This window comes from Patagioenas fasciata, chromosome 3 (assembly GCF_037038585.1).
Source record: "Patagioenas fasciata isolate bPatFas1 chromosome 3, bPatFas1.hap1, whole genome shotgun sequence".
Taxonomy (NCBI): domain Eukaryota; kingdom Metazoa; phylum Chordata; class Aves; order Columbiformes; family Columbidae; genus Patagioenas; species Patagioenas fasciata.
This window is the reverse complement of record NC_092522.1, coordinates 56,506,374-56,529,126: the sequence shown is the minus strand read 5'-3', so window position 1 is coordinate 56,529,126 and position 22,753 is coordinate 56,506,374. Positions and strand designations below refer to the sequence as shown.

The window sequence follows — 22,753 nt, the reverse complement described above, 5'->3', positions numbered from 1 at the left end:
GCATTAATTTAAAATCTCAAGAAATAAAAATGCTGCACATACAGGATCTTGTACTCCATCATGGGATGCAATCGCTAGCTTAGGGGTTATAATAGAGAAGCACTGAAGGTAATGATGTGCTTACAAAAATAATACAATTAGGTTTTAGTTACATAAATAAGTGTTATACTGCAGTAACAGAGAGAGAACATATTACCTTAATTCTATTCTATTTCACAGCATTATGACTGTTTCTGCAGTAATATCCAGTACTAGAAGATACTGGAATACTGGTGAAGTTTCAATGAGTATCCATCAAGATTATGAAAGACAGGGAGATGTTACTTAAAGTGATATTTCCAAGGGCTCAATCTCCTTCTTGGATCGAAAAAACAACCTTCAAAGTAAGAACCAAAATAAAATCATTAAGCAGCTTTTAATTGTAGAAGGAATTAAATTCTAAAACAACATTCCAAGAAAACTATTGATATTAAGGAATTTACCAGGCTGGATTTTAAAATGGATTAAGTGTACACAGACAATTATACAGTGTGGGGAGTCCATGAATAAGATGCTTGAAGAATTATGTGATTTTGAGTTGGACTGTTTCTTCAGAAACCCCTGCTCAAGTGGCACCAAAGCTGGACTTCTGCCTCTAGCCTGCATTCCTAAAATACGATTCCTATTTCAAAACAGTTAAAGTTCTCATATGCTCACAAACTTCTAGAACACTTGGAAATATCTTTAACATGAAGAAATTTTCAAACTTAGGTGTAGAAAATGTCATTTGTCTGTAACATCTCCCTATTACTTGTCAGCAGAGCGGTCACACAGACATCCAGGCTACTTAAGCATGAAGCATCCAACCTGGGAACTGTCCATTAGAGTGCTCTAGGTTGTAAATCTAGATTAAATAATATTACACTTTGAAGTACTTGACTAGCTACAAGTTGAAACACTAATGTCATTAATTCTAATGTGCTAAGTTGTGAAAGCTGCAGTATGTTGATATTACAGACTCAACAAGACCTCTGCAGACATAAAAGTTCAAGCCAAGCCTTTCAGCATTCAGAGCATTCATCAGACAAGTTTCAATTTTGACACAAGAGGATAAGAAAATACATCTTTCACATGGAAGACTGACTGAATCACTGAAATACAGTATTTCTCCAGCTGAACTCTACTGGGTCTGGCTGGGATGGAGTTAACTTTCTTCACAGCAGCCTGTACAGGGCTGTGCTTCTGATTTGTTCCTAAAACAGTGTTGCTAACACACCAATGTTTTGGCTATTGCTGAACCATGCTCACACAGCACCAAGGCTTTCTCTTTTTCCAATTCTGCCTCCTCGTCCCCCAGAGCAAGTAGGCTGGGGACAGGCAAGAAACTGGATGCAGACACAATCAGGACAGCTAACCCGAAGTGGCAAGGGGCTTACTCTGTACTGTATGACAATGTGCTCACTGATAAAAACTGAGGTAGAAAAGGGTTTTAGACTTCCAAGGGGGTCATTGTTTGGAGATCTTTGTTTGGGTGTAGGTCTGCCTGTCAGATGTGGTAAGCAATTTCCTTTCTTTCGCTACAGGATTTTTCCTCCTTCCTGCATCTATTAAGCTCTCTTTATCTTGACTCACAAGTTTTCTCATTCTTGTTCTTCCTATTTTCCCTCCTCATCCCAATGATACAGAGTGGAAAGGAGTGAGTGAGTGACTGTGTGGGTGGTTGGCTGCTGGCCAGGGTCAACCCACCACTTGGAACAATCAACACGTAGAAAGTTCTTCCAAAATACAGCAGTGTAACTTTTTACAGTAATGCTTCACAAAATGGTATTCCCATCTTCTCAGAGGAAAATTTGATCTGGACTCTCTTCCAGTCAGTGTGATCAGTGAGATAACATGTAAAGTAAGAACCAACATCATGTTTCCCTCCTTGGCTCTTACTAAGAGTACTCCAGAATAAAATATTGTTTTAATGTTGAGATAATTTATTTTCAGTTGTCCAAAGCACTTTTGTCCATAATAAATATATTAATTAATCATTTCTCTCTACAGCTGAGGTGTAGCAAATCACCATTCAAGGTGAGTTAGGATTAAGGTAAAACATCCTCATTTTTTTGAGTTTTCTTCATGTAATTGTGAAACATATTTGGATCCCTCTTGTCTACTGGATCTAATCCTAATTAGCAGTAAAGCAGAAACGTGATGCACGCAGAACTTAAATGCTCTGAATAAAATCAAAGTTGCCGAAATGATGGGTAAAACATCTGTGCTTTCAGGTGTACATCATTCCCACTCTCTTGTTTGCTAAAATAATGTATGTCCTTGCCTATTTGTGCTCCTGATTAGAGTATAGAGAACATCCTTTTATTCTAAATAACAATGGCCTTTGCCATCACAAAGATAATTAGTAGTAGCATAAAGCCAAGTTTCCCTGAGACTGAAATTCAAATGTACATTACCATGAAGCAATTCTTTAAAAGGACTTACATTCTTAGAAATATTCCTGAAATATTACCACATAAAAATGAGGCAAACTGATAAAATGTTGTTTCTATTAATAAGATGTACAGGCTTTCCCTCAGCTCCCCTGTTTTATAAGCCTCTTTCCTCATATCGTTATACATTTTCCTTGTATGTATATTTGCATTGAAATTGTGTAATAATTATACCCAAAACCTCTTCCAGCAGAAATCAGTGACAAATCTTCCATTGACATCAATGGAATCGGGTTGAAAGTGAATTCTATTTTTAGATTAAAATAACTTACAACAATAAAAAGCTAATTATGATCTAACTGTAATGACTACAAAGCCTTTTTTCAAATTATTTGCCTGTCTGAAAACTGAGCTTGCAGATCAGCTCAGACAGTTTTATTTTTTTAATCTAAAGAATACAGATTTCCCAGTGATTGAGGGCATGATTGTCACTTCTGTATGGTCCAGAGGTGCTTATACGTGTTTGTTCAAATTACCAAAATATGGTGGCTTATAGTAAAAACATGAAAAGAACAGTACTCAAGAAGAAAGATCTGGCAATAAGTGTGTGCTTTTCCAGAATGCAATACTTTCTAAGAATAATAAATATTCAACTGAGCTTTATAGAAACAGTTTTAGGTATTAATATAGATTCCGAGATACAGGCCTGAGAGAGGAAGCTGTAGTAAAAACCAGGAGAACTTAGTACAGGAAGGTACAGGCTCTCATTTTCAGGGGATGGGATGATGAGACGCAGAGTTAGAGACAGAGACAGTTAGAAGATTCCTAAAGGATGCTTCCTCCTTTGGAAGGTGCTTATTCAGTGAAATCAAATCATTTTTCAAGAATCTCTTCAACAAGTCTCTCCTAACTAACACAGTGCTGTTCCATGGCAGCTCCCAGTCAGTCACCTTGGGTGTTCTGCTGGGTACACAATGAAACCTCCCCACCGAGCAATGAAGTACATAGTGCTTATTTTGAATATGAGCTGTAATTTGTAATTAAAAAAAAAAAAAAACCAGTCCACAAAAAAATGTGCGTTCTGTAATTTAAGTTAGTATTTGTTAGAGGATAGGCAATTTAAGATAGCTTCCTTGGAAGTCAAGGAAGTTTGAAGTTTGTACTCATATAAGGAAACTGGTAACATTAAAAAGCCAGTAGCCTTTTACAAGTTTTTGTGACGCAGAAAATAGTTCCTTTCTTTTTCTGCTCTGTGTCTTATTTTCTTGCACATATTATGATGACATTGTTGTCTGAGCTTGTGAATTTAAGCACACACAAATCAGCACTCTCAAAGCATTCATTAAAAAAAGAGAGAGAAAAAAATTGAGATGACTGCATTACACCCTGGTGTAATCCAGTTTCTAGCAAACGGGTAATAAAAGCAAAACAAATAAAATACATTAAAATAAATCCTAATTCTTACATGGGCAAATACAATGAATTTCCAGCACTCAGCTGTCTACTTACCTCGATCTTCTGGTTACAAAATTAGAAAAGATAGCTGAGCTAATCAGTTATTTCAGCACTCCACTTTAATTTGAGAAAGACAAGATGGTGGAAACTAATTTTTACCTATCTCTTCAAAGCAGCACATCCAAAATCCTGCCCTTTTCCCCCAGTGGGCTGTAGCCTTTCTTTAGTCAATGCACTCATCAGTTTTCATAATCCTCTGATATGCACAGTTCTAAGGTTGTTTTTTTTCCCCCTAGCCTAACCCGCTACACAGACCTTCACAAGGCTTATAAACATTAGTTTCATTGGTAGAAAGCCTGTATTTAATGTGAGATAAGCACATCATGCCTAATCTTGTACAGCACTGGACACTGTTGTGATGTCTGTGATCTCCAGAAACTGTGTTTGTAAGTCTGTGGTTAATTCTTGTCCTCCATAATTCAAGTGCTTAAAGTTAAGCTACTGTTCACAACGCTTTGGGTGTACTCAAGCAAGAGTATTCTGCACCTTAAAGGATCTTTCCATAGAGTCAGATGTATGGATAAATTTCAGTCAGTAGCTCCCATTGACTGCATTAAAGTCACATCATAGTTCTGAATGTAAATACAGATGTATTGCCAGAATTTTAAAGAGCATTTTATTATTCATGTGTCCTCAGGATATGAACTATAAAAAGCAATGATGTGGCTTTGGGTATTTGTGGTACCAGCACATTTCTGCTTCAGACTTCACAGGCAACACTACAGCTATGACAAAAGTGGAATATATTATTTCACATATATTTGGACTCAGTAGAAAAGGCACAAGTAGGTGTGACAAGGACAATGAGTTTTCAAACATGACTATACTCTAAATTGCCTTGTAAGAGAACATTGCATGAACGGATAGCATCTATAACATGCTCGTTGTGTTCTGAAACAACCAGAAAATACTGATGCCCATATTTTCTCTGTTAAAATTAAAACACACATTCACAAAATTCACTACTGAATTCCTTTCTAGAAAAAATGCGGGGTCAAAATGTTAAGTATTCTAGCTACCAACTTCTTGTTTTCTTCCACAGTGTTTTTTCCATTCATTTTTGTTTGTTGCTTTTTGGTCTTTGGTTTAGTTTGTTGTGTTTCGGTGTTTGTTTGTTTGTTTGTTTGTTTTTGCATGGGCTGTCAGATGAATTACATCATTTTAGGTACAAAATAGTATTCTAGTTAATGAGACCACAGAAAAATGTCACTGTGTCCTTTTAGAAAACTTGCTGTTTTCTTCAGTCACAGGGGCCAACATTTATATTACTAGTAAGAGAACAAGTGCAGTATAAAATTCACATGAAACCAAAAACTTCCCCCAACCAAACAAAAATAGTGGGAACTAAAGGGCTCTGTAATCTGACAGTAAAATGCATGACAAGCACCAGCTGCTGGAAAGGGAACAAATATTGACTTAATATAATGCACGTAAACTGCAACTGTGGACTGAATTTGACGGAGGGGATTATTTCGTCCTGAGTTTCTCTTCCTCTACCATCCATATCAACAGGTCAGGATACTTCAAATTTTCCAAGGCAGCTGAGAAGCTGAGTGAACACATTAATGTTAAGCTACTCCTTAAATTAAACTTTTTTCCTGCCTGCTTACCTAATCAAAACTATCCATAAATGAATAAGATTTAATGCCAGAAAGAACCATCAGCTCTTCACATATTACCACCTGCACAACGCCAGCCCATACGTGCACTCCAGATTCCACTGTGCTGTGTCCAGTGAGTTGCATTTCAAATAAAACTGTTCTGGAACACCTGCAGCAAATTTTTATTAAACAACATCAAAAGTCTGAAAATGTATCACTTGCCTCAGTCATTTGTCCCAGTGGTTAGTCACCATCAAAAGCAAAACTGTTTGTCTTTTTTCTAGTTGGAACTTGTTGGCTTACCAGCAGTTGGCACTTGTTATGCATTTAGCCATTAGGATGCAGAGCCCTGTGGTTCCTACTGGTTTTATTTGCTTGGAGGAAATGAAACTTTTTGATAACTCAAGCTGTATCTCTTTTTTGACAAACCAGACAGACTAAGCTTGTTTAGATTCCTCCTATAAGGCATTTTTTTCAGCCTTCAAATTGTTTGGAGTCTTATCCCTCTCTCTTTTCAATATTTTACTTTTCTTTTTAAAATGTTGACAACAGAACTGAACAAAGAACAGCAAAATTAATGCTAATAATCCTTAGATTCAGGTAAAGTTCCCACTCTCTCAAGGATGATGTTAGCTTTTTATATTCTAGGTTGGGTTTTCTTATTTTGATGCAGCTCCTCTGTAACCATATAGTATATTCAGGATTTCTTTCAGGGATCACAGTTCTTCTATGTAAGTTGCACATGTGCTTTATTCCTGTATTTATGGTTGGCATTTGCCTGTATTAGCACACATTTTCTTAGACTGGACCTAGCTTACCAAGAGATCTGAATCTTCCCTTTTCTCCCCATTAATAGCCATTTCACAAATCTGCATATCTTGTCAGCAGTTATTCTTTGTATATCATTGATGAAGACAGTGAGGCATTAGAACCTTTGTCAAGCTCTGTGCATTGTGGTAGACATTGTCTCATTTGATGGTCACTGTACTTGCTGAGGTCTGTGTGCTGAGTTATAATGTATGTGACATCTGTTTTCCTGACACTGCACAGAGCTTTTTTAATAAAAATATCCTATAATACTAATTCAGTGCCTGACAGAAATTCAAGATATTTCAGCCACACAGTTTTCTGTAGCTACCAAATTTGCACTTTCATCAGGGAATAAAAATCAGGTTTGTTTGAGAAGACCTATTTTCCCTAGAGTCACACTGATTGTTTTTTATTTAATTACAATTCTTTGTCAGCTGAATCCTGAATCATCATCTTATTATTTTTCTGGGGATTGCTGTCTTGGTAGCCAGAGCTGTCTGACATAGCTCATTTGTCTTTTGCGTTTTGATTTTTGGCATAACTCAATACTGTTCATTTTGGGCTGTCTCATAATATATTGAAATCAATATTCATTGCCTCACTCAACTTCATAACATCAGCTTTGTACACTACTGTCCTCACGCTGCAGACTCAAACTTTTAGTACATACAGCCCTATCCTTCATTTTTTGCAGGAGGGCAACAGTGGAGGCATGGTTATGGGCATGTGTTTAACAGAATATTGGGGATCTCTTTCTGAGGTCAGTGACAAATCCAGAAGGAGCTCCTGGAAAATCTTCCTGACATTCTTATAATTTCACCTGCAGATGGGCACTGTATGGGAGGGAGGAGAAATTCAGACGCTGGGTGACTGGCACCGGCACCATGTCACTTAGTATGCACAGACTGAGCTATTGGATGTTGGAGTCCTGGTCAAAATTGATCATGGACAAAGAATGGTTTGAGTCAGGCAGGTGTCCACATGCAAGAGGGAGGCTAAGCATATTTACGAGGGAATGCAGTGACACCTGAGGACCACAACTGTGGTGCCTTGTCAGGGAAAGAAACAAGAAAGGGCTAAGTGATATCCAGGCTGTCAGAGCTGCTGCCTGGCTCATTCCCGCTTCTCAAAATCTTGAACATATTTATTTCAGCAGAATGACTGTCCCAGCTCAGCACTTAACTTCATATAGCTATAAAGTTTTTAATCTGACCCTGGACATGAGTTTATCCTTCCAAGAAAATATGGCCTGGCATTCTCCAAGAAAATATTGTCAGCCCACTGCTGTAATCCATCCTTAACAGTTCAGTAGGAGTGGATTTTAACCTTCCAATCTCTCAAATCCTACCCGTTTCAGCAATGCTGATAATATAACATTCCTTCACAGCACTGTCAATATTCAGTTTCACATATTTGCTGCTCAGGCAAGAGACCGGAATTTATGCATGTGGAGCTTGCAGTCAGAGAAATACATTTGCACAAGGAGGATCACCATCTTTCAATACCCAGCACGAGGGTCTACATGCCAAATTACCATTTGCTAAAGCTTCTCCACAGCACCATGTGGGTAAGAAAGGCTTATACAAATAAGCATGAAAGGTTTTCTCATGTCCTGACAATTAATTCCAAATTTATCTTTTATATTCTACTCCACAGAGGAAGAAACATTCAATGTTCAATGGAGCCTGGCCAGATGTTTTAAGAAAGTATTTATGAACACTTGTTCAGATTTCAAAAAGCTGTCACTTGAGCAATATTCATGTCTGGTTCTTATTGCTGTTTGCCAGGATGAATTTGTGTGAATAAAAATTTGGGGAATTACTGTTTGTACAAATCCATCCGTATCCACAGCTGAATAAGGATGAAAGTTGCTGGTCGAACAACTGCAAATTGTGATTATATATAAGAAAATGAAAGTTTGCTCCTCAAACAATTTGCAAAGAGAAACAAGAGCTAAATTCACTGGGGAGTTTGTATTGGAAGAAGCGAACTAGATTCAGCCTTCTTCTAGTTGGAGGGAAAAAATATGTATATTAATATCTTCTAATATGTACGCAAATCGAACAAACACAGTTTGCCTTCACACAGTTTTACACTACTTACAATTAACTATGAGGTTCCATCTGCGGCATTCAGAAGCTCTGTGGATTTTTAGTGCTTTCCAAAGGATGTCAGCTCCATAACTCAAAAAAACAACATCTGATAGCCATGCTGAGCCCTGCTCAGGATCCATTGGACTCAACAGAAGACCACTGACTAACTTCAATGAGCGAAGGATCAGGCATCTTACAGCTACACCTGCTCTCTGCACCAGCACAGGACAACGACCTTCTCCGCTTTGTCTACCAGAGCCGCCAAATGTCCTTACAACATTTCTATCAGATTTCAAAGGGGCTTGTAAATCACTGTTGACTGTTAATAAAATTCAAATATACTTTAAGAAATGCATTTGTTTGAAAACATTCAGGAGAGAATACAAATGGAAACTGTTCAAATGGAGGACCATGGCATTGTATAACAAACAATATGACTTTTCAGTGAAATGAAATATCTGTCACGCTGGTTTTTGATAGACACAAGCCATCTTGATAGCCGCATGTCACAAGAGAAAAGTACAGCTTGTGATGCACAGTACTTTTCATTAAAAAGCACCCCACATGTCACAAAACACTATTAACACACCCTGGCTCTGTATGTGGTTCTGCCAGACTGTAGTTAGATAATGGAAAATGAAGGCGAATCTTACATACTGTGTATTGATTTATTTTTCATGTGTGTTACTCATCTGCTCATTGAACTCACAAAAGAAGAAGCAACTCTAGATTTAGCCTTGAGCAGTATACAAGGCCTTATTGAGACCTAACTATCAAAAAAATAGTCTGTAATTGTGACTGTACTTCAGTCTTACTTGGATAGAAAAAGCTACATCAGAGACAGTAATATTTAATTTAAAACAAAATAAATTATGTAAAAATGAGAAAGCTAATTTCAAGGACATTAAAAGGAGCATCCAAAAGAGTGAAATACTAAGAAATTATGTGGAAACTACTCAGGAATATATGAGATGCTGAAAGCCAAAGCTCCAAAAGGATCAAAAAAACCAGCATGATAAAGCAGAAAAGTAAATTCCCTAAAGCTATTAAAATAAAACAAAATAAAAATAATAAAAAAAACCACATAAAAATAAACCAAATACTTTAAAAGTCCAAGTTGTGTCCTAATGAGGGAAAGACAACAAGATATACCTTGACAAAGGAAATATAAAACCAAAATAAAACAAGATGAAACAATTTTGAGACATAAAGGCATAGAATCTGATAACCTACCATTCTTCAAATATTCCAGAAATGGGAAATTTGCCTGATATTCAGTGATAACCAGTTATATAAAAAGAGCACTCAGGGAAGGTAAAACCATGACAGAAATGTTAAATTAATTCTCTGAGTGCACTGCCTGTGAAGGCGGATAGTTTGATTCTCATACAAAGGTCATTCCCTTATGTAGGATAAGACTGAACTTTTGCCTCAGAGTGTCAACAGAATGTATTTTAGAATAAATCCATGAGACAGACTTTAACACATTGCCAATACCAGCTAATTTTCTGTTGTGGTATGTTACCACTAGTTAAACTAGCCTTAGTGCCAAAACAGATGAAATTGGTAAAGTGGAAAAAGCGATGTTAGATTTTCATGTTTTCATTTTTAACAGAATTTATATAGAGGCATAGAGGGTAATCCAATGAACAACAGACATGATGTTTCTGCAGACTTAAGATATTTCTACATAAAGCTAAGTGTTAGGAACCATAACAAAGCAGTTTAAATGCACAAGTAAATAAATATGCCATATTAGAGGAGAACCAACATAGGTTTTGCAGAGAAAACATACACCTTAAATGTTTATTAGATTTCTTTGTTGGAGCAAGTAACCATACAAATTATACAATCACTGCAGAGTACTTGGAATTTAAGAAAACTTTTGATGAGGTCCCTTATTAAAGGCTCTGACAGAAATAGAGGTAATATGGAATACAACAGAAGGTCCTGGATTAATAATTGGCTAGCAGATAGGAACCAAACTGTGGGAAATAAATTTTGTGTTAATAAACGAAGAGTAACACATGTGAGGAAAACCTCATGTATAATGTATAATGGCCTCTGAAGTAGGCTTTAACATTAAAAAAAAAAAAAAAAAAAAAGTTTGCCGTAATTTTGAAGTATTTTCTGACAACATCGATTCGGTGCGTGGTGGTAGCTACAACGGCAATGGACTACTGGAGGTTTATTAGGAAAGGTCTGAGAGCAATACTGAAATTGTTACTTCATGAATGAGTTTAACCATGGTGTACCTCCACCCTGAATACTGAATATGGCTCTTTTTTTTCACATTTCATGTTGGAATAGATTAATGGTTAGAATTAACTAATGATGAGAAGTTTTGTATGAATGTATGAAGGTAATACAATCATCAAGGAATATTTTTAAATAAATAACAGGAAGCAGTTGTTCACACAACATACAATAAAGTTATAGAAATAATTGTTATGATACTGTAGAGACTGAAGTATAAACAGATAAAAAAGTGGATTAGATGAATTAATGAAGGAAAGGTCCATTGGTTTATGGTAGCCATAGTATTTGGGAAGTCACTACATCGTGGAGCTGCAAAGGTATGCCCTATATGTGTCCTGCTCTTTCTTCTTTTAATATTCAGCCCACTGTTGAAGGACTAATACAGCATTTGTCACATACCTCTCCCCACCCATCTCTGGCGACATCCCTTGGCATCCCTCAGATCCCCATAAATGAAGGGATGTTTTCTTCAGATGAAGCGCTATTGTAGTTCATGTCCAGCCAGTTTCTGGTCCTTCCGCTCAGAGCCTGCCAGCACAGTTGTTAATTAGTGCCATCTGTGACGGTGGCTTATGCTGCAAACACCTGCCACCCAGAAAATACACTGAAATCCTCACTTTGTTTCGCTTGGGTCACTGAGCACCATTTAGTAATGACTTTGATCAGTGTTTTTCTGGGTTGCATTTGGCAGGTGCAATGCTTCTGGTCTCCCACTACAGTTACCAGCCCACTGACACATCAGACCCCTGAAGAAGCATTCTCAATGGGTGACAATACCTCTAGTTATATGATTTCACTTCAAAAAGCGTTTGGTTTTCTGTCTGAGAAACCTAAGCACAAGCACCGTCATATTACAAACCATATGTCCACATGTTCAAAGGAATATTTTAGAGGCATTTTCACATTGCTTTTTGAGAAAGTCAAGATCATTTAACTTTTTCAAAATACCCTTCAGTGAGACAAGAATCCTGCAGGAGTTTACAAGGATCATGGGACATGCAAATCTGAAAGCAAGGGCATAGTGCAGAAAAAAATAGAAGTAAAGCACAATTGAACTCACAGTGCTGACTGGTAAATATGAACTCCAGCAATATCGCTGAGAAGGCAGGCACAGAAGTTGGATGAGCCTTTTGAGTTGATTTAACTCATGCATCTGCCAGTTGTGTAGTTGAAAAGCTATATTATTTGTGAATTTAGGAGTACAGCAAAGCAATATATTTTCAAGAAGAAATTTATCTTGATCTCTATGGTGTTTGTCACCTGCAATAAATTTGTTGACTTCAATTGTTATATATGATTCCTCTAGGACTTTCAATAAATACAACTAATGAATTCTATGCAGGGAATATTCTAGTCCCTAGTTGTTTTCAAATTAATTTCTGTCCTCCTTGGGACATCTCTCCTTTTTTCACTGTCATGAAGCCTCTGCAGATGGTTAGTGAAGCTAGTTAAATGGAGAAAAAATAGATTGGAATACACATTTGTGAACATCCATCTCAGGCACAAATCACAACATTTCATGAGGTTAACCTCTAAGAGCATTTTTGTAACTGTTGGTACCTATAGAATAGTTTGTAAACTCTGAGATTTCACACATTTGGATTGGGGTTGTTTTTCTCTATTGCCTGGTCATAATTTTATCAAAAAGTGAGAGATACCACGGAATTAATAATATAACATTGTTAGAAACAGCTGTAGAAATACCTTGTGAGAAATTAAACACAATTGTACAAAAATAATTCATTTTAGTTATTTGATGAATATTACCCCACTTATCTTTAAACACAAATATTTTCTAGCACCTCTGAAGCTACTTCAGTGAGTTCTACTGAAATAAATTATTTCCTGTGAAATTTGCAATAAAGCGCAAGATTTACTCCCTTTCATCCTCTTTCCAACATATATAACCATGTTTATGAGTTTCCTGTATACTACTACAACAGAGAGCGCGTGGCAGTCAGGTTATCAAAAAAACATTGTGAAGACAACCTACCTACCATCTACTTAGATCTGAAAGTCTTTACAGTTGTGCCATCTGCTTCATCATAGTTCATTTTAAGCCTTATACTCAAGCAAAAGGAGTAGCCTGGCAATACAAATCTTACAAAACTGACCAAGAACAGAAACATCTCCATGCTCTCAGTAAAATTAATCTATAAACAGCCAAAATTTGGTGCAATTAACTTAATCATTCAATTTCCGCAGTTATTTCTACCAAGTCTGCATGTTGATTTGTTGGAATGGAAATTTTGCTTATAAAGGGGCATTTGTCCAGCAAAGTGTAAGAATCGTCCATAAATCGCAAATAGCACTCAAATGGATCTATTCTGCCCATACAGATTTTTTTTTCACAGTATCAAAAAGCTCACATACATTTCACAAGGCTAACATGTATGCAATGATTTAAATGAAAAGACAGACAGAGGCATTAAGTATTTCTATTTGCTTATTCACAAGAGACACATTTGGAAGACAAGGTGATATATGGCAGTTGAGGTGATATAAAGGCTTCTTACACCATCATCTTTCCTGCTTCATGTATGAGGAACGGTTGAAGATGAGGATGGATTCGGTGGAGACTCCATGCTGACCACTAGCTGAGGTGCAGATGTCCTGTGGTTTTTGGAAGTTGGTGTAACAGACATCAATCTCTCAAACACTCTGTGTTTTCTGGAGACAACCCTAGTAACTTCTGTGCCTTCAGCATCAAAACAGTGCAGAAGTGATGCCTGCCATCTCTGCTCACCACTCCCTGTCTCATCCTGGGGGCAGTGCAGGGGCTGTTCTCTGGGCAAGGAAGGAAATGTGCCCTTGTAGTTCTTCACAGTTTGACCAGATAACTAGTGACTGCCTAGTAAGTTGAGAATAATACCTGACTCTGATGTTATCTCATCGAAGACCAGAATATCACACTTTGAAAGAAACCTTTAGCAAGTGTAGTTCCTTCTGCCCTTATCACAATTGGGATTGTGCCCAGCTTAACGTATGTGCTTTTTATGCCTTTGATTTCTATAGGAAGCCTTGGCTCCGACTTAGACATCCACTTATGTGCATTTCCAGATAAGAATGACTTTCAAGCCTAAAAGCCGAGATATGCACACACCAAGAACTCCAACACTGAATTACCTTTGAAGAATCCTTAAAGAAATAATAGCCTTGAAAATGCCTTGCAGCTACTATACAGTCACACAGCCTTCCAACAGCAGATGCACAGATTTCTCACATTGTTTAATGACTACTGCCCACTCTGGAAAAAAACGCACTCTTATGATATGCAAGTATGCTCAACTGAGATACATAACAATATAATCAAACATAGTAACTCAACTTTCTTTGTTCTTAAATGTTGAGCTTCATGTGTCAATTTTAATCTAAAAGGGGCAATGTGCTATGTGAGCCTTTTGAAAACAGATTTTATTCACTGAGAAGTTTCTACCCAAGTGCAATGTTTGTACATCTTAATAAACAACTTTGCAACTCCCCAACAGGTACAGCATATCTCCATGCAACTTCAGGTACTAGAATGTAGAGATTGTATATCATTAAATGTGGTCACCAGTAATTAACACTAATTATCATATTAACAGATTTGCTGCTGAACCGAGGAAGTGTGTTCTGGATAATCAGGTAGTGAGGTGGACTGTGAACTGGCTGAAGGGAAGAAGCCAGAGAGCCCTGGTCAATGGGGTGGAGTCTAGTTGGAGGTCTGTATCTAGTGGAGTGCCTCAAGGGTCAGTACTGGGACCAGTACTATTCAATATATTCATCAGTGACTTGGATGAGGGAATAGAGTGTACTATCAGCAAGTTTGCTGATGACACTAAGCTGGGAGGAGTGGCTGACACGCCAGAAGGCTGTGCTGCCATCCAGCAAGACCTGGGCAAGCTGGAGAGTTGGGTGGGGAAAAATTTAATAAAATATAACAAGTGGAAGTGTAGAGTTTTTCATCTGGTTAGGAACAACCCCAGGTTCCAGTATAAGTGGGGGAATGACCTACTAGAGTGCAGTGTAGGGGAAAGGGACCTGGGGGTGCTGGTAGACAGCAGGATGACCATGAGCCAGCCAGCACTGTGCCTTTGTGGCCAGGAAGGCCAATGGCATCCTGGGGTGTATTAGAAGGGGGGTGGTTAGTAGGTCCAGAGAGGTTCTCCTTCCCCTCTATTCTGCCCTGGTGAGACCACATCTGGAATATTGTGTCTATTTTTGGGCCTCTCAGTTCCAGAAGAACAGGGAACTGCTGGAGAGAGTCCAGCACAGGGCAACAAAGATGATTAAGGGAGCGGAGCATCTCCCTTACGAGGTAAGGCTGAGGGAGCTGGGGCTCTATAGCTGGGAGGAGATTGAGGGGTGACCTCATTAATGTTTATAAAAATATAAAGGGTGAGTGTCACAAGGATGGAGCCAGGCTCTTCTCGGTGACAACCAGTGGTAATGGGTGCAAACTGCAACACAAGAGTTTCCACTTAAATATGAGAAGAAACTTCTTCTCAGTGAGGGTAACAGAGCACTGGCACAGGTTGCCCAGGGAGTTTGTGGAGTCTCCTACTCCGGACACATTCAAAACCCACCTGGACACATTCCTGTGTAGCCTCATCTAGATGTTCCTGCTCTGGCAGGGGGATTGGACTGGATGATCTTTTGAGGTCCCTTCCAATCCCTAACATTCTGTGATTCTGTGATTCTGTGAATGCAAAGTAGGATATTAGAGACTACTTAAAGACACCATGCTGCAGACTGGGTGACTGTATTATCTTCATTCTTATGGTATATGTAGGTTTCATGTTAAGAAAGGCAGGCACCTATTGTGTATTTATTTCTGGTTTTCATTAAAGGTATAATTGTGTAGACTGGCATTGTTGTGGGCATTTACATAACTCCAGATCGAGTGCAGGAGTGGAAAAAGGGTAAATAGAGGAGCAGAATGGTTCAAACTGTCGAAGAAAGGGCGCATCATCTCTGGGCTATTTCTGTGCCCCTGGGCCAGTATGGGCTGAGAAGCAGGGCCAGCTGGCACAGATAGTCCATCAGCTCAGTGGTCTCACTGCATCCCCTTGTGGTTGGGTGGCTACGAGAGCTGATGATTGTCCATCCCCACGAAAACGAGGGGCTGGCTAGAAACCAAGCATCTTGTCTGCTCTCAAGAAGTGACCAGACTGGATCTGAGGTACTAAGAAGGTGAAATCTCTTCTCAGTGTCAAGCTGCGCATTTCCTAGAAACATGCACATTTTCTAGAAACATGCCCATTTCTCACAGTCCCTGCTGAAGTGATTCTCCAACCCATGATGCCCTAGAATTCCTCCCAGCACATTTTGCAGCCCACCACCAAGACAGCATAGAGGCCTATGAGTAAGTGTGGAGGAGGAATGTTTCTAACTACACTTTATCCCCATATTTCCAAACATAGCACGGATGGAGCAGCTCCTGTTCATGCAGACTATTATTCAGAGAGGCTTTGTGTTTTCTGTGAAGAATGATCCCACCTTTAATGTACCAGCAAGCAAGTTTCTCACAGTGAATGCATGGGATTTGAAACAACAGGAATGCACAATTTACACCGATTTTCTTGAGCTCTAATTTCACTTAAAAAAAAAAAATAATAAAAATAAAGGCCATGGAATCCACCTAACAACAACTGGGACAGGGATAATAACTTATCTTTCCGGAAAGGAGAACAGAAGTTGAAATTTGTTATATATTTCCAGTGGAATTTATAACTTAAATCTAACAATAAAGGTATGGCAGATACAGATTAATCATAATTTAAAAACAAAGGCAAATATGAATCTTGAGCTGCATAATCTGCAAAATCCTTGTGACGTTTCCTAAGAAGAGACTGTTGGTTTGTGGAAGTAGAACTGATCCACTGTTTTCAAAAGTATCACTTCAAATCCTACAAAAATATCGTGTAACAAGCAGTTTTCATTAGTCAGTAACACATTTATGTAAATAGATATTTAATTAAAATTTCTCACAAGCAATGACTGAAATTACTACTCATACTGATCTTCTAAAAATGAACAATTAATCTTCATAATCTACGGTCTTTTCCAAAAGAGATAGGTCCAACGACAGTTGCATCTGGAGAGCGAGAGGGAGAGAGGGAACAGGTGCCTTGAGGCAGCTCCTAGGGCACTGCGAATTAGCATAGCCCCCCGCCCCGAAGTACATTGAAGGGCGAGATGGCGATTTACATTAACGAAGAATTTACCCCTTTCACGTTTGTTTTTCACTCTGGCCTGACACAAGATCTAATCGTATCTGTCAGCAATAGAGAATCTTAATAGCTCGTGTCCAACTCTTGCTAGCAGTTCGTTTTCTCATCTGAACAGGGCATAAATGAACTGCAAACGTCAGGTCATTGTTCCCTGCTCTTACTGCCCTTCCCCCCCTCCAAGCTGCAGCACTTTCGTGTTTTAGGTGTCCACTTTAACCCAATTCACCTTTGAATGTTGTATATGCAACTCTTCCTGGAGATTCTTTTATTTATTAACCAGAATGTATGTTCTTAACTCGTTTTACTTAGTAATCTCTGGGAGAATAAAAGGTGCGGAGTCAGCTCAGTAACCAGGGGGAATCATAAATCAAATCCATGCAAGAGACAGAGTGAGATAAACAGAACAGTTGTAAAATTACAGCAATAATGTGGTCGGGTTTGCAATTTAGTACCTAAAAATCCCATTTTCGGGACCATGACTGGGCTACAGGATTACTTCTGCAATTTGTTTCACGTACCCTGGCTATAAACCAACATCTCCTTTAAAAAAATACCCTTTTGTTATTCTTGTCTTGATATTTAAAATTAATAAAACCTGTTGACTGTGAACAGATTGTACAGAGCAATATTTTTCACAGTTGTTTAAGCTTCATGACAACATGCTTGCCCAGACCTGGTGACAAACTAGCCACTGCCCTTTCTTTCCCCCGGGACGTGGCTTTTCGGGGGCTGTCTGTACTGCAGAGGGATTTTCAGGTTTCTGTGTTCGCAGTCCCAGACAAAGAGTTCATACGCAGCAAAGACAGTAGCTAATCCAGGAGTCCCTGCCAAGCCGTGACTCCCTTTTGCTCAGGCAGAAATGCCAAACTTCCCGTGGTGGTACAGACCGAGCATGTAAAACCTGCTCGTCGGCCCCACGGAGAAACCCCGTACCCCACCCCAGCGCAGCCAGAGCCGCTATCAGCTCCAGATCTCAGTGCACACATCTGGTAACTTTTATTTAGAAATACACGAACGACTCTGTGTGTGAGTGAGGACGGGGGACGTCACCGGGAGGAGACGCCTGATTTCTTGCGGGCTTCCCTGCGCTGCTGCAACAACCCACTCTCTGACTCACCCCCCCACCCCGTTTCCCGCAGCCGCGGCGTCCGGGGCCGGGAGGGTTCCTCCGCGCCGGCGGAAACCGCATCCCCACACAAACACACACTTCTCCCCGTTCTCCCCACGGTCTCCCCGGGTGGCAGCGGTCTGTGCTCGCTCGGAGAGAAGCCGGGTCCCCCGGGATTCCGATGAGTAACCCAGCACCGACGCGCCCTTGCGGAGCCCCCGAGGAGGGCGCAGCGCCCTGAGGCCGACCGGGGAACTGCCGGGGGCCCTCGGGGAGGCAGTGGGCTACCCTATACCTACCTTCCGTGTGGACGGCGGAGACGTAGGTCCAGTTGTAGCGCTTGACGATGTCGAGCATGGCCCTGGCTTGCAGCGTGTCGGAGGGGACCACCCTGAGGAAGTATTTGTACAGCGTTTTGTCGCTCAAGTCGATACTGGTGGCGGAGTAAGCTATCTGAGGGATGTCGAAGAGCTGGAGCAGATTTTGGACTTGGATAGCAACCGAGCTGGAGCCGGGGCCGATGACCCCCGCGATGGGCTTTTTCACTCTGGTCTGGAGCTGGGGCTGCGAGTCGGAAACGCAGCGGGTGCCTCCGTCCCTGTCGTCCCTGATGGAGATGAGGGAGTCCCGTATGAACTCGATGCTCTGCTCCAGGGCCACCGAGGAGTGCCAGCAGGAGTCTCGGATCTCGCTGCCCAGAGTGATGTTAGGTAGCAAGACCGGGTCGGCGTTAATTTTATCCAAAGTGTGAAACATGGCTTCTACTCTCTGGATGCCGTATTGCTCCCGGATTTCCCCGCACTTCCTCTCCGGCACTTTCTCAGCCGGCGGCTGGTGATGGACAGAGAAGAGGGCCCCGATGATGACATCCCCGTCCATCCGAGCCACTGACCGCTGCGAGGAGGCTGCAGAGAGAAGCACCTTCCGCCCGGCGCTCCTGGGCAGCACGTCCATCTCCAGGAGCAGAGCAGGGAAAAAGACCAGCAGCACGCCAATCATTTTGTTGCACGATGTCATCCAGATCCAGGTTACGAATTTCATGTGCTCCTCGTGCCTGCACATGGTTTAAGGACATGTAGGAAATGGCATCCGCTTCCCCCCGCCAGCGCCCAAGTTGCTCCAAATACCATCACAGCGAAATCTTACAGCATCACTCTCGAAGGTGCCCAGGCAGCCGTCATCCTAGTGATTTTTAACCTGATGGCATAGAAATAGGGGATAAAACATGCTAATCGGGAAACCCATGTCAAACCAGAGCTCGATAAAGCAACCCGTCACAGTTTGAGAAGATGACTGCTTTCGCAAATGCCCAGGTCACTTTGCTTCAGTAAAAGCTCTCCAAAGGAAGTTTCAAGAGGGAGTAAAATATGTATTTATTTTCCTTGACACGCGATCATAAATACTCACATATGTTAAGTTTATATGATCCCTTTCGTGTCCGCTTTTCAAGCCAAGGCGGCTGTTTCCCGCACCTTCAGCCGGCACACACCCTCTCTTCCGCCCCCGGGAAGTTTTGGAAATTTCACAAGGTAGTTAGCTCATCCGAGAATTGTCCTAGCCTGGTCCCAGCATCCCTAGCCCTGCAAGCGAGGTGACAAGTGCTTCTCTTCTCGCATTTTGACTACCCGAAGGCAACTTTCTCAGTTCAAGAATTTCTTTTTCCAATACTGAAAGAGGGTGAAAAGAGAAAGCGAGCAATCTGCCCCGCCAGCGACAGGAAATGTCATTTAAAGGTCAGCGAAGGGAAGAAGAAACGAACCGCTTTACAGTTGAGACTGACTTTTCCGTGTGTAGGGGGCAAAACTGTAATTCAGCTAGGGACACACATATGCAAGCGGGGGAAAATACACATTAGTTACTAAGGCAACGGCGGGCAAAGTCCTGATGTGCCTTACCGGCACGCCTGCCTTGCATGCAGACTTCGGGTGGGGAGAGGCAGCCAGCCCGGCGGCTGGGCTTGGAGCCTTGAAAAGCCGTGGAAAGAAAGGGGGTGGACGACGCAGTTGCCGCCGCCGGCCGGGGAGGCGGGAGCGCGGCCAGGTCGGGCCAGGTCCCTGTTGCACTGGGTGCCGTCAGCACCAGGGACAGCGCCCGGCAGCCGGCCCTCCGTCCCCCGCCCCCTGCGCCGTTGTCCACCTGCCCCGCTGGCCCGTGTGGCCCTGTCCCCGTACCCCGCTGTCCTGCTGTCCCGCTGTCTCAGTGTCTCCCTGCCCCGGCCCCGCCACCGCAGGCTCGGCCGCCTGCGAGCACCGCTGGACGCTTTCCCCAAACTTCTGTCCTCCGCCTGGCGCTGCTGCCGCCGTCTCCCTGCACGCACACACGCACACTCACACACACGCACCCCGAGGCGCAGAGCCCGGCCGAGGCACCCACCGCCCCGGACTGGCCGCCGCTCCCCCGACCCTCCCGGGCGGCGGGCAGGGGTGCCGCGGCGGAGCTGCCCGCCGAGCCGCGCGGAGGGCTGGAGCCGGTGATGCGGAAGGTGATGGTCCGCTGCTCCGCCGTCCTGTCTATGTGTCCGCACATGGACGCAGGCATAGCCGTGTGAAGTGGGCTCCCCGGGCAGCCCCGAAGCCCGTCTCCCGAGTGCCTTTTGCCTGCATCACTTGCCCCACAGGCAGCTCCACGGTTGAGCCCCGCGGTCTGTTTGCAGGGTTACCCCTGAGACTCACCTGGCCGGGTGAAGCAGCGGCTCCCTGCCTGTTCGGAGCCGGCATCGGCGGCTCTCCGGCCGCCCTGAGCTGGCGCGCTGGCGGCGGGGCGACGGCTGTGGGCTGGGCGCTGGTGCCCTCTGTCTTCAGCACCGCTCCACCGCAAGGAAAAAAACAGGTCATCCCGGGCTCATCCATTATCTCATACAGAAGGATCAGTCATTTTCTCCCCCTCCTTAATTTCTTCGGCTATTTTCTTGTAAGCGAGCAAGGAAGCACCACCTGGAGCACGCTGCGGCTGCAGGGGAGGTGTTTGGTCTCACCGCCCGCGGCTCTTAATTCATTATCTTCTGCGAGAGCAAAAGCCAGAGACTGCTGCTCGAAGGGGACCCAGACCACACTTGGTAGACCTGAGACAGTGAAATGTGCCGGTCTGCCTCACAGGCAGGGTTTCACTATTAAAATAGATATTTATGTAAAAAAAAAAAAAAAAAAAGAAATAAAAGAAAAAAAAAGGAACAAAAAGATACTGCAACCTGTAAGGATAAAGGCATTGAGATTACGGTTTTCAGGTCAAGATGAATCTAAATGAAGCACGTGAGAGGCATGTCAGATTAAAATAATACCAGATTGAATAATCATAATTCAGACGACCTGCTTGCATCCCTAACACAGGTCTCAGGTGTTTTACTTGACTGTACAAAAGTTAAAGTTAGATTACTTCCCCGCTGGGAACTCTATAGATATTTGCCCTACTTTTGAAAGAAAGAGGCAAGGACAAACATTTAACTATTGCTCATTCAGAGAAGGGTTTGCAGTGAATGCTGCTTCAGGGATGTCTTCTCCCTTTGTCAATATTTGCACTTTTTTTACTGTCACACAGCTACTTATTTGCTTGCATTGTGTGTTTATACAAGCCATGCTCGTTATGGAAGAGACAACTGAAGAGTTTGTTGGTGCCCACTTTCCCTGCAGATCATTTTCCCCAAAGAGGGAGCTAGGGCAGAGGGGCTGCCTGTCCTCTCAACCTGGGCATGAAACTCCCCCAGGGTGCCGCAGAGCAGGATCCTGACAAATTCCCCTTCACCCACGCTTTAATAGTTAAAGTTTAGTCTATGCCCTTGACACAACAAACCTGCCATATTGCACCAAATTATTCCAATGGTTTAGGGAAAGGTTTGTTCTGGTGGCTCTGGCAGGCAAAGTGTTTGCTAATGCTCTCATCGGTCCCCCCAACAATTAACACCTTGTAGCCTTGATTCCATCCAGCTCGCACTCACAAAGACAGCAGATCACACATGGCTGTCCCTCAGAGCTGTTCTCCTTCCTGTGATGGTCTGAGTTTTGCTAAGACTGGAGAGCAGGTCACCAGGTCCTGATGGCTAGCCGTGGCCTCAGCTGCTGCCTCTCCAATCCCTGTAGCAGCAGGTGGAACTTGGTGGAAACTAGCAGAGGTGTGTGGCTCATGAGAAGACACCTGAGATGTCAGGAGGCTTTAGGAAAGGCCAGAAAAAGAGGGCACTGGGACTGCAGGGGCTTTGTTCTTCCCCAGCGGTCATGGTGGAAACAAAAGCTTCCCCATGGGGCAGGGGCACCATCTGGCCATACTGTTCTTGCGCCCCCCAAAGAGGTCAGAATCATTTCACTGCTTTCTGCCCCTGTGTCCTACACATCCTGATCCTGCCCTGGCCCACAGATCTAACACTTCTCCCCTGAGAAACAGTCCGTGCCCCTAGTTCTACTGCTTCCCCAAATTTCTTAACATATAGTACCTTCATCATCTGGTAACCATCTTCGGGGCACTACATGGGACTGCATTTTTTGCAGAGATATCAGTTGCCATCAGACAAGCAGAGGACCAGGGCAAGAACAGAGGAGGGGCTGGAGGTGGCTTGTAAAAGATGTTTGTTTTCCCAGGGAAATTACCTGATGTTGAATATTAGTCCATCTTGAAATGGAGGAATAGTGAACGATTTTCAGTCTCCAATGTAACACAATTTAAAAATCACTTGGAGGTTGATCGAAATATTCTGTTTTGATGGCATCAAAAGTGTTTTGTTCTGTTTTCCTTTCAAACATTTTATACAGTG

At 42.1% G+C, this 22,753-nt stretch overlaps 1 protein-coding gene across 4 annotated transcripts in view; it reads right to left on the bottom strand.

Moving 5' to 3' along the window:
- Nucleotides 1-20,997, bottom strand: part of GRM1 (glutamate metabotropic receptor 1) — a 182,314-nt gene extending 161,317 nt beyond the window's left edge. For all 4 annotated transcript variants that reach the window (XM_065835561.2, XM_071806386.1, XM_071806387.1 and 1 more), the window contains exons 1-2: nt 20,685-20,997; nt 18,312-19,209 (exon numbers count right to left, since the gene is read on the bottom strand). In XM_065835561.2, the coding sequence (XP_065691633.2) occupies nt 18,312-19,074 (763 nt within the window). In that variant the 5' untranslated portion in view covers nt 19,075-19,209; nt 20,685-20,997. The remainder of the gene's footprint in view (nt 1-18,311; nt 19,210-20,684) is intronic.
- Nucleotides 20,998-22,753: the final 1,756 nt, after the last annotated feature.